Here is a 12,456-nt window from a genome sequence, read left to right on the forward strand (position 1 = left end):
TCGTTCCTTCGATAGTGGCATCATTGATCGGGAGCGAAAGTGGCAGCAGATAAGTGATTTGGTTTCTTGACTTTAAGTAAATTTATACAAGTTAGTGATAGAAACAGACTATCAGATGATGTTGTAGCCGACTTTCTCGGTCAACAAAAACCCCAAAAGGTGAAGATAAAAAAAGTGACCTACCCGTGTACAAGCCTGTAGTTTCAGATTTGTTTTTAATAAACAAATTTAAGCTACCTTTATGATCAACAATTTCAGTTGAATTCCTGTTATTTTATGATGATATTGAAAAAATGATCTTTGCAATCTTAAATTTTAGGGACTTTACTTACTTACCATGTTTGTGTATGATAAATTAAGCATTTTGAATTAATAAAAACAAAAACAAAAATACTGGTTAAAATGAAATTGATTTATCTGACTTTAAGACCTGCTTAAATTACTGTTATAGTTCTATAATTATTTTTTAACATCTCAGCTAAATAATAATTTAATAATGTAGCTGTTCACATGTGGAAAGTGTTAAAGGAACACGTTGCCTTGGATCGGTCGAGTTGGTCTTTGAAAAGCGTTTGTAACCGTTTTTTATAAAATGCATATGGGTAGAAAGATGTTGTAAAAGTAGAATACAATGATCCACACAAACATGCCTCAAAATTGCGTGGTTTTCCTTTTACCTCGTCGACTAACACGTCGGCCATTTATGGGGGTCAAAGGTTTGACTCCCATAAATGGCCGACCATGTTAGTTCGCACAGTAGAAGGAAAACCACGCAATTTCGAGGCAAACTTGTGTGGATCATTGTATTCTACTTTTAAAACATCTTTCCAACCATATGCATTTTATAAAAAACGGTTACAAACGCTTTTGTTTTGACCAACTCGTCCGATCCAAGGCAACGTGTTCCTTTAACGATCATTTTGCAATACATGTGTAGCTCTATTAACCTGTGTTAAAAACCATTAAAAACAAAATAATATATGGTCCATGGCGTCATTGACTTCATTTACTTTATTCCCTAACTCTTTTATGCACAATGGGTGAATAGATGTACCCATCGCGCCATTCGTGCAAAATAATGGAGCGATTTAACAATATCATGACGTCACAGGTGTGGGTTAAATAATGTGAATTCAACACTTACTAAAAGAGTGTATACCATTTCTGGCTAATATCCTGTTACTTTGTGCCCACCAACAATGCCTTTCTTCTTGCTCTATGGAATTGGGCCATGCTGGAGCGTTTTTTTTTTTTTTTTTTTTTTCTTTTTTGTGACCGTATTGCTTTTCGTTGGGGGAGCCATATTAGAGATGGACCCCTTGAAAACAAAATCTCAAATCTGCTTATACCTGGGCAAAATTTCGTGAAGCGTGTAAGCACAAAAACTTGCTTGCTTAGCAAGAAATAGGTATTCCAGCCAGTACACCAAAGTTCACTGCTGCGATTGGTACCTCAGTATTGTTTTGGCTTGGGCAAGAAGTTTGCTAAGCAAAATTGTCTGCTTAACAGCTTTATGAAACATTGGTAAATACAACACCATTTTGTGATACTTTTAGCAGTCAACTCAAATCCCATGCTCGATTGCACTGGGTGTCATTGACAGCTAGTGATTTGAGGCGGACTAAAAAAGGGGGTTGGGGTAGTATGATTTCATGCAGAACCGGGTGCGGGTTCTGCTGTATTATAATATACATTGTACTACATGATAAGAGGTGTTGGTACGTCACAATGACGTCATTGTTGTATATGCCAAGGACGATTATGGGGATGGCCCGAATACCTGTACAATAATTCCCACGAAGTTCCCACATTGGTGCAATTGTAGTAGAAGTGTCAAGGTTGGTGAACCAGTTCACTACACAACGCAACAATAGTTATAGTCAATTTATTGTTTGCAACCTTTAAGCCCCCTTCACACGAAAGCAATTTAGCATCCCTTGCTAAACTAAAGCAGGGTTGTAAAATTATACAAAATTTATTGCTACATTTTTCAACCATGATAAAATTAAGCAAGGGACCCAAGTTAAATTGATGATGGTGAGTAGCGCTTTTGAGGTATTAATTTAGCAGATAGTGTCTATGTGAAAACACCTTAACGTCGTGTCCTGATTGGCGGCTACAGCTAGCTACGTCATCATGCGTTGAAGTATACTCAGCAACACACGTAGCCGTAGCCAATTCAGATACGGCTTTAGTCCTCTCCTTCTGAGTGTTAAGCATCACTTTCGGGTCCATCATCTCCTATAATATCTTGGGTAAATACGTCCTGGGTGTCGACGGTTGCCCTGACGCATAAACGCCTGAAAGGATGAAACAAAACTAAATTAATAAGTGTAATGATGAAAGGCACTGGACACGTGTGGTTGTTGTCAAAGAACAGTACTCTTACTTGGTGTATTCCTACAAATGCATAAAATACAAAATCTGTGGGGAAAAAAATTGACTCAATATTCGTCATCGAACTTGAAAAAGATTAATGTTAGAAATGTGTGTGCTTCTGATGCCTAAAAGAGGATTCATCCGCCTCTGAAGTCTTTTAAAGGGAAGGTACACGTTTGGTAATTAGACAAAACAAATATTAACTTGAGAACTGACTTGGTAACGAGTATTGGAGAGCTGTTGATAATATACAACATTGTGGGAAACGACTCCCTCTGAAGTCTTTTATTCTTGTCTGAAAGCTCACAAATTCGTCCAAAAAGGGTGTTTTTTCTTTCATTATTTTCTCACAACTTCGATGACCGATTGAGACCCAATTTTCACAGGCTTGTTATTTTATGGTTATGATGAAATACACAAAGTGAAAAGACTGGTCTTTGACAATTACTAAACGTGTACCTTCCCTTTAATAGTTGTTTAATACTTTTGCGTTGCATTGGTGCTACGTGAGGAGTTTATTGGCGTGGTTCACCCATACGCCATATCAGAGAGTTGCGACATAGAGGGAGCAGTCAGCTTTGGTAACGTTCTATTGGCGCTATGCTGTGTGTAGCACAGCCCAATGGGCAGTCTAGTCTCTCACCCTGCGTTCGCCCATGCGAGGTTTTTTATATATATTTTTTATTTACACAAAACGGCTTCTAATCACAAGATGTCGCCCGCAATTTGTTTTATGTAGTATAAGAATTGCAATCATCAAAAGATTTCTTGATTTCGTTTACGGATTCCCATTTTTTTGAATCGATTAAGAAGAAGAAAAAATCCACATCGAAAAGAAAAAAATGACAGTTTTGGATGTACAGAAAAGGGCACATGTTGCGAGGGCGCCATCAGTTTGTTTGTTTGGTTTTATTTTCTCATATCGACATGAATCAACTGACCATCAACTTGTTAGACCTTTCATATCAGTGTGGTTTCTTATTTGGAGAGAAAATAAATTTAAACTTAATGCTTCGTTTAACAGGATTCCTATGGAGCCAAACTCAGGTCAAGTCTTTTAAAAATAGAACTTCAAACGGAAACCATTATACACCGTGAAAAAGATTTTGAATACTGTAGTCATCGGAACGCCTCGGCCACAGCGGGGTGCCTGTTGCGAAATCACACACTAACCTTTACGTGTGGAACGTGGAACACGTTTTAAAGGCCGTGGACACTATTGGTAATTGTCAAAGTCTAGCCTTCACAGTTGGTGTATCTCAACATATGCATAAAATAAGAAACCTGTGAAAATTTGAGCTCAATCGGTCGTCAAACTTGCAAGATAATAATGAAAGAAAAAAAACCACCACTGTTACACGAAGTTGTGTGCGTTTAGATGGTTGATTTCGAGACCTCAAGTTCTAAATCTGAGGTCTCGAAATCACATTTGTGGAAAATTACTTCCTTCTCGAAAACTATGGCACTTGGAAGCCGTTTCTCACAATGTTTTATACCATCAACCTCTCCCCATTACTCGTCACCAAGAAAGGTTTTATGGCAATAATTATTTTGAGTAATTACCAACAATAAACACCATGGGAAGAAAGATTTGCTTTTGCACCCCCCCCCCCAACCCTACTTAAAGAAAAGTCAAACTGTTTTAATTATTGAAGTTTTCGTTTGAGTAATTTTGATCCCAAGGGCAAACGTGATTATTTGCTTTGCAAATGACAAGCTCTAGCATGTTCGGAGGTGTTTCTTAACTGCCAAGTGGACATGGGTCAATATGTCGCCCCCCCCCCCCTGTTTGTTCGGGTGTAAAATTTGATTGTTTTTCCTCTCTTACGAATGACTACTTTAAAGGGAAGGTAGACGTTTGGTAATTGTCAAAGACCAGTCTTCTCACTTGGTGTATTCCAACATAATCATAAAATAACAAACCTGTGAAAATTTGGGCTAAATCGGTCATCGAAGTTGTGAGAAAATAATGATAAAAGTAACAACACCCCTGTTGGACGAATTTGTGTGCTTTCTGATGGGAATAAAAGACTTCTAGCTAGAAGGCTTGTAATTGTTTAGTGAGAAACTACCTCTTTCTAAAAAACTATTTTACTTCAGAGGGAGTCGTTTCTCACAATGTTTAATACTATCAACAGTTCTCCATTATGCTCGTTAACTTGTCAGTTTTTAAGTTAATATTCGTTTTGAGTAATTACCAAACGTGTACCTTCCCTTTAAAACTACACTGGTGCTCAAAGTGTGAAAGTCGATAACAGAGTGAAAGTATGCTGTTGTGTCTTTAAAAGAGTATTCGGAAAATATGCATGTACACCCAACCATAGTTTGTTAATATCGGGTGGTTATGTTTCTTAGAAAATAGCGAAAATGGGCTGAAATGAATGTCTGTTATGTATGTTTTGTCTGGGGCTTTGTTCACATTTTGTAAGGTCCTTGCTACGTCATGGTCAGGGAATATCCCACAATAGTACCACACGGACTGTTTTTTTTTTTTGTGTGTGTGGGATGGGGAGGGGGCGTTTTCTTCTGAAGTAGTTTTTTAGAAAGAGGTAACTTCTCACTCAAAATAAGTAAAAGACTTCAGACCTGAAGTCTATTTAAGGCATCTGAGAGCACACGAATTTGCGCAAGTGCAACAAGGGTGTTTTTTCTTTCATCACTCTCTTGCAACTTCGATGACCCAATCGAGTGAAAAATATTGCTAAGCAGTGTGAGGTCACAGTACAAGTTACTGTGGCTTTATCTCATCTAAAGATTAATCTTAAAGGGAAGGTACACGTTTGGTAATTACTCAAAACAAATATTAACTTAAAAATTGACTTGATAACGAGCATTGGAGAGCTGTTGATAGTATAACACATTGTGGGAAACGACTCCCTGTGAAGTAACGTAGTTTTTGAGAAAGAGGTAAATTCTCACTAAAATAACAAAATAATTCTATAAGCTAGAAGTCTTTTATTCCTATCCGAACGCACACAAATTCGTCCAACAAGGGTGTTTTTTCTTTCATCATTTTTTCGCCACTTTGATGACCAATGAGCCCAAATTCTCACAGGCTTGTTATTTTATGGTTATGATGGGATACACCAAGTGAGAAGACTGGTCTTTGAGAATTACCAAACGTGTACCGTCCCTTTCAAACCCTGCTCAATTTCACCAAGCTAAGATGAGTTGTCAATAGTCGATATTACCATAATTCGTATCCCAACATCACACTCTTGTGCTACACCCAATTTACTGAATGTTTTAATTTGAATAATAATTTGTATGTAATATTTCTTTACGCCTTTTGGTCTACTTACACACAGTCACGTATACCATAGGCTACAGGCACATACTTTTGCAGTTGTTTCTTATGTATAGTAAAATGCAAAATAAATAACGGACAACAAAGCCAGAGTTATAAAAGTGGAACTCCCTCCATTTGAGAACCAGCTGAGAATGTTTTTGTAATCGAAATGGGAGACGCCCGTTTGGATTTTCTTATATTGTGCAGTATAAAATAAATATGTTAAGGTCATTGGGAAGTCAATGGAATGGCTATGGTGTAGGCGAGACCATTTGTGTTTGAATGAATGGATTTCACTTACTGTATGGTTTAAAGGCAAAGATACGTTAGGTTTTTGGAACCGTTTGACTGTTTTAATCATATACCAAAGGCAGTGGACACTACTGGTAATCACTCAAAATAATTATATAAAATCTTTCTTGGTAGCGAGTAATGAGGAGAGGTTTAAAGTACACAACATTGTGAGAAACGGCTCCCACTGAAGTAATGTAGCTTTCGAGAAAGAAGTCATTTTCCGCGAATTTGATTTCGAGACCTCAGATTTAGAATTTGGGGTCTCGAAATCAAGCTTATAAAAGCACACATTTTCGTGTGACAAAGGTGTTTTTTCTTTCATTATTATCTCGCAACTTCGATGACCGATTGACCTCAAATTTTCACAGGTTCGTTATTGTATGCATATATGTTGAGATACACCAACTCACTGTGAAGGCTAGTCTTTCACAATTACCAATGTCCAGTGTCTTTAAACAATGGAGAAACTAGCATGTAAACATTTCCTTTAAAAGGGTGGTCGCGATCTTTCACATAACCACTTATGTCGAAGTAAAATGTTTCTCAACATGCTTTATACTATCAAAAGTTGCTTCTCAGGCTTCTTGACAAAAAGTTTTTGTTGCGATTGATTTGTGAGTGATTACCAAACGTACACCTTCCATTTAAAGGGCAGAAACGTGCTTAAAGGCAGTGGACACTATTGGTAACTGTCAAAGACTAGCCTTCACAGTTGGTGTATCTCAACATATGCATAAAATAACAAACCTGTGAACATTTGAGCTCAATCGGTCATCGAACTTGCGAGATAATAATGAAAGAAAAGTAACCCTTGTCACACCACACGAAGTTGTGTGCGTTTAGATGGTTGATTTCGAGAACTCAAGTTCTAAATCTGAGGTCTCGAAATCAAATTCGTGGAAAATTACTTCTTTCTCGAAAACTATGGCACTTCAGGGGGAGCCGTTTCTCACAATGTTTTATATACCATCAACCTCTCCCCATTACTCGTCACCAAGAAAGGTTTTATGCCAGTAATTAATTTGAGTAATTACCAATAGTGTCCACTGCCTTTAAGACGAAAACTAAGTCTACCCTGTACATGTATATAAAAAGGTTAACACTAATTTTGGACATCATGGTGAATTACGGTTTTGGTCGTAATAATGGAATCATGTGAACAACGGTTACCCTTTTAGTTAAAAACAAAAGGAAAGCAACTTGGTATCTAATCACTCAATGCAAACCACATTGTGTGCTTCTAGTATTCTTCGAGCAGTAATAACACTATTAGATGTGGGTAAATCTGATCATAACCACCGAAACCAAACAGTGCAATATCATATTGTCAACAATTTTTCAAAAAGGCCGATTAAAACAGCCTGTGGTGCAGTGGTGACAATTATCATCCATAAATGATTTTCAATCTTGTATCTAGCAAAGCTACTTTTACGACAAATAGTTAATGTGCTGAGGTTTTGACCCTAACAGAGTCCATCTCGAAGGTCTCTAAAGAAAGACTCTGCTACTATAGGATCGAAACGTCAGGTCAGTAACTATCTTTTTGAATTTATACAATGTCCATTAGGTTCGGTAAGTTGTTCAATACTTGTTTTACAATAAAGTGTTGCACACACATACCTTGCTAATGTCGGGTGCTCTGAAACCATCAGCTTCTTCAGCATAGTGGCGTCCATTTCCATAAATTCCTCTAAGTCTCCAATTCGTTTCTGGATCATTGTACTGTCCTTCTTCATGTCTCCCTCCCCCGATGAAAGACTCCCTTCCCTGGAGTGCTTCCCCTCTGCTGGTGGAGGAGCTTGTGAGTAAGAGTTGTTGCCTCCTCCATCGCTGGACGTGGAAGGGAGCTTCGGCCGTGTGATGATACGAGCCCGGTGAACCATTGTACCCATTGGGGCTTCAGCCAGATTGATAAAGACCTCGTCTGGGTCTTCGAGTTCTGTCTTGTTATTGTTACCGTGGGTTGATGTTGGAACGTATGAGCCGTCTTGGAGAACCAAGCCTACAGCTCTCGAAGGCCCGTTCTGCAGATCCTCATTCCCGGCTTTTATTTCAATATTGCTCTTCACTTTCACTTTCCCCTTGCCTTTGATTTTGACCTCAGTAATGTCCGGAGCCGGGTCTTTCCGTTGCTCTTCCTCAACAGTTTTAGTTTTGACCTCAGTAATGTCGGGAGCCGGGCTTTTCAGTGCCTCTTCTGCAACGGGTGAGAAGGCGGTAGTCTCCCCACTAGGTCCGCCCATTGCCTTCCGACGTCTATCTCGTAGAATCCTTTTACGTTTGAGATCTTCGTAGGCTTCAATGTAAGCCTGGAGTTGCCAATAGGTCAGTTTTTGAGTGACTTCTGGTTTGGCACAGAGGAAAGCATGTAATATTAACATCTGGTCTTCACCCGGTGCGGGATCGGCGTTCATTCGAACGATACAGGCAAAAATGTTGGGGTGATCGTTACAGCCTATCCCATACGTTATGTTATGTAAAGGTACACTCAGAGTAAAGCCGTCCTTTTTGGATTTAAGGAAAGGGCCGCTTACCTCCCAACATCTCAGACCTTCGGGATTGAAGTTCAACATCACACGAGATAATTTCTGCTTCTCACGTAGTTTACAAAGTTGATCAACGGGTCCTTCGACCGCCTCGCGTCCGTACTCGGCACTGGTCGGCACACGACCGAGGTAGTGCACAAGGAAAGTTGGGTACTCGTTAGAGGGGCCTACTTGTGGGTTCACGATCCCCGACGTGTCCTTGTGCTTCTTGCGTTGTCGGTCCTTGGCCGCTGCTGCCGAGGTAAACGACGATGTAGGCGGTTCATCTTCGGCCGGTGTCTTGCTGGAGTCCCCGGACTCGGACCGGGAGCGGAAGCCGGAGAGACCCTGTACACTGTTTCGCTTCTTCTGTTTCTTCTCCTCTTTCTCCTGGTTCCGGATGGTATCCCCAGGAAGATCAGTCGACTTTTTGCGACTTCCAATCCTCTTCAAGAAAGACATTTTTGTTGACCGACTTCTATATTTGGACACCCACCATGCGAACCGTGACAGTCTTTACCGTGAGAAAAACATGGTACATTGATACCGTACCTATTGTGATGTCCCCCAATACATTAAATCTTTGGAGACGATCAGAGCTGCTCAAACTTTCAGATCCAAATGAAAATGAATCATCACTAAGTGTATATCTTCATACTTTCACTTTAAAAAAATTCTCACCGGAAAAAGCGAAAGTGTGGTTTGGCGCTCCCCAAAATGGCGGTGGGCAACTTTCCGTGGGTTACCTTGCGAGGTACAGTACAAAACAGAAGTCACACGGTATACTGTGTGGCTGTAATACGCATGGCTCCCTTCATGGTTCACCTACCACACAAACACTATAAAACTTGGCTCTCTCGACTTGCCATCCAACAATGGGCACCAGAGAAAACAATCTTTGTAGTCACTTTCCCACACACAGCCAGCGAGGTTATTTTCTTGTAACTGCATAAACGGGATGATTTTTTTTTCTCGTACTAAGGTTATCCTTGGTAGCGTGAGGACAGGCTTCAGTGCTCTTATGGCTGGTCCCTTATCCCATAGAGTAACTCTATGCTTATCCGAACACCCCCGCAGTCCTACTCTCTCAAAATGGAAATCGTCTGACAAATCTCGTCAACAACTGACAGAAATTATATGAGACTCGACTAGCATGATATCCTCAGCACTGCATGTCATATGATACACATTCAATACGCCACATAGTCAATAATATGCCCAACGACAGGGGATGCCCTCGCGCCAATTTCTCCCCTCCAGTTGTTTTCATTGCAAGACGAACAAATCAATACCGAGATCAAATTACGGAGTAATCCCACCGATAGATTCTGTGAACGTTTAAAAATCGATATGTGCACTGGTACATACATTGAGAATTTGGACCACTCAAACATTCATGTACACATAGCACACAATATAAAGTATAGTCTTGTATTCCACAAGGCCGTGTTGAATGGTGATGTCAAAACCCGACTGAACCAACAAGACCAGCACAAAAGAAAACTTCGCTCATAAACCAGTTCTCTTTTTAGCGTTATTCATATGCAAAATATATCCGCTCTTGGGTTGGTTTAGTGTGTGGCGAGCTAGCCCTCAACACACAAAAAGAAACCATCTACTGGCCGCAATATAAGGTTGGGGTCAAATTACAGTGGCGTTACAATGCTGTCAACTTGACGAAGACGTCATTTTTTCAGGTGTTGATCTGTTGATAAAAAGATTCACTTTCATTCTCTCTTAAAACTAACGAAACTAAACACTCCCGGAAGGGAACCGTATCTTGAACAATGTTGTTAGTTCCAAGAAATTTGAGCCGATTTAGTTACAGTCTTGACCAGATCTTTGTAGAGACGGTTCAAAAATAGATCATTGTCAAGGCAGTGTGCCTTTGTTGGTGTATCGTCCCGACATCTCTTTGGTTCCCCATAGCCAGTCCGTCTCTAGTTGTTGTTGTTCTTATTTCAAAATACAAGTATATATGTATTACTCACTTAAAGGCAGTGGACAATTTTGGTTATGAACTGAAAATAAATATCATCATAAAACTTTTCTTGATTAGGAGTAATGGGGAGAGGTTGATAGTATAAAACAATGCAAAAAAAGTTAATGGCCTGACGTTTCGACCCTAGCAGAGTCTGTCTAGAAGTATAAAACAATGTGAGAAACAGCTCCCTCTCAAGTGACGTAGTTTTCGAGAAAGAAGTAATTTTCATCGAATTTTATTTCGAGATCTCAAGTTTAGAATTTGAGGTCTCGAAATCAAGCATCAGAGAGCACACAACTTAGTATGTTATTTTATGTGATTATTTATTTATTTATTTGTTTATCTATTTCAGTTGTTCAATTGCTACGGTTGCTGTTGTTGCTGTTTTTGCTGTTGCTGCTGCTTCCGCCGAAAATTGCATACAGCTGCTTATAGCGCGTGCAAGTTGACTTTAGTAGAGGTGACTATGGGCACGAGCTGACTTTGGGTACGAGGTGCTTTTGGGTACGAGGTGACTTCGGGTACGAGGTGACTTTGAGTACGAGGTGACTTTAGGTTATGAGGTGACTTTGGGTACGAGGTAACTTTGACTACGATTTAAGGCCGGATCCGAATTGGCGGCTACGGCTACGACTACGGCTGGAACGCCGCGTCATCATGTATTGAAGTATAGGACGCCCTTAGCAACTTCTCTGGCAACGGTCGTAGCCACAGCCGAAACCACCAATTCGGATTCGGCCTTACTTTGAGTACGAGGTGACTTTGGCTACGAGGTGATTTACGAGGTGACTTTTGCTACGAGTTGACTTTAGCTACGAGGTAACTTTGGCTACGAGATAAGGTTGGCTACGATTTGACTTGGGTACAAGTTGACTCATTGGGTACGAGGTGACTTTGGCTACGAGGTGACTTACGAGGTGACTTTGGCTTTGACTTGACTTTGACTACGAGGTCACGTTGGCTACTATTTGACTCGGGCATGAGTTGACTTTGGTAACGAGGTGACTTTGGCTACGAGGTGACTTACAAGTTGACTTTGGCTATGAGTTGACCTTGGCTATGAGTTAAATTTGGGTACGAGGTGACTTTGGCTACGCGGTTATTTAAGAGGTGAATTTGGCTACGAGTTGACTTTGGGTTCGAGTTGACTTTGGCTTCATGATGACTTTGGCTTCAGGTTAACTTGGGCTACTTTAAAGTTGACCCGGGTACGAGTTGACAATTTCTTGCGCGCGCTTCTGTCAATTTTGTTTGTCTTCGAGTCTTTCTCAAAGGCCCAATAGAAAAGGATAAAGTTTCAGGTTCTAATTAAAATTACAGCAAAACATACACAGACGTAGATGGCAATTTCTAAAATGCAGCAAAAACTCCTTGAAAGCTTTGTTGGGGTGAAATACTGAGTTTGATCAAATGGAAGCAATTTGTAAAAGGTGTCTGTGAGAGTACGACCTTCGGTAGTGGGCTTTCTATACGAATTATTACGAGGTGACGATTCCTAAAATAGTTCTTATCATTTACAAAGTCTTTGGGAATACCGAATATCAATACGTGCACTATAGCGTGAATGACACAGGCTAAGAGGTGTGTAAACAGTTTATGAATTTCCCTCCAAATATTCTATGGCATTTATAACACGAACTGCGGAGTGAAGTTTTGAAAGTTGAGATTACACATTAAGTCCAGGGCAAGCACAGGTGGCCTTACTTTCAGAATCTTAGTAGTACATTAAGTGCCATGGGTGAAGCCCAGGAGATGGTTGTATATTAGTGAGGGATAAAATAAACAGTACCTTGTCTAAACAAAGAGCATGACTTATTTATTACATTTGGGAAAAAATGTAGCAGGATTGTTTCAAAGGCAGAATTTAAATAATCGGTAAAAGATAGTTAAGTTTCCTGACCTTTCAACCCTAATTGTCTTTATCGAAGGCTCTTTTCAGACAAAGTTCTGAAATTTATCATTTCTAGAAAACACTAATTTAATTT

The 12,456-nt window shown here is 39.9% G+C and overlaps 1 protein-coding gene across 1 annotated transcript; it reads right to left on the reverse strand.

The window, feature by feature from the left end:
• Positions 1-847: 847 nt before the first annotated feature.
• Positions 848-10,569, reverse strand: LOC139939113 (uncharacterized). Its single transcript, XM_071934851.1, has 2 exons — positions 7,583-10,569; positions 848-2,300 (listed from the first exon to the last, which is right to left on the reverse strand). Exons 1-2 carry the CDS (start codon positions 8,947-8,949, stop codon positions 2,213-2,215), a joined length of 1,455 nt encoding a protein of 484 aa, XP_071790952.1. The 5' UTR covers positions 8,950-10,569; the 3' UTR covers positions 848-2,212.
• Between the last annotated feature and the right edge of the window lie 1,887 nt (positions 10,570-12,456).

Source organism: Asterias amurensis, chromosome 6, assembly GCF_032118995.1.
Source record: "Asterias amurensis chromosome 6, ASM3211899v1".
Lineage (NCBI taxonomy): Eukaryota > Metazoa > Echinodermata > Asteroidea > Forcipulatida > Asteriidae > Asterias > Asterias amurensis.

Excerpts from the sequence above, each read along its gene's own strand:
- LOC139939113 (XM_071934851.1), bottom strand. The coding sequence starts at position 8,949 with ATGTCTTTCTTGAAGAGGATTGGAAGTCGCAAAAAGTCGACTGATCTT. Across the intron at positions 2,301-7,582 it reads GAGCACCCGACATTAGCAAG|GCGTTTATGCGTCAGGGCAA; the intron begins GTATGTGTGTGC and ends TCATCCTTTCAG.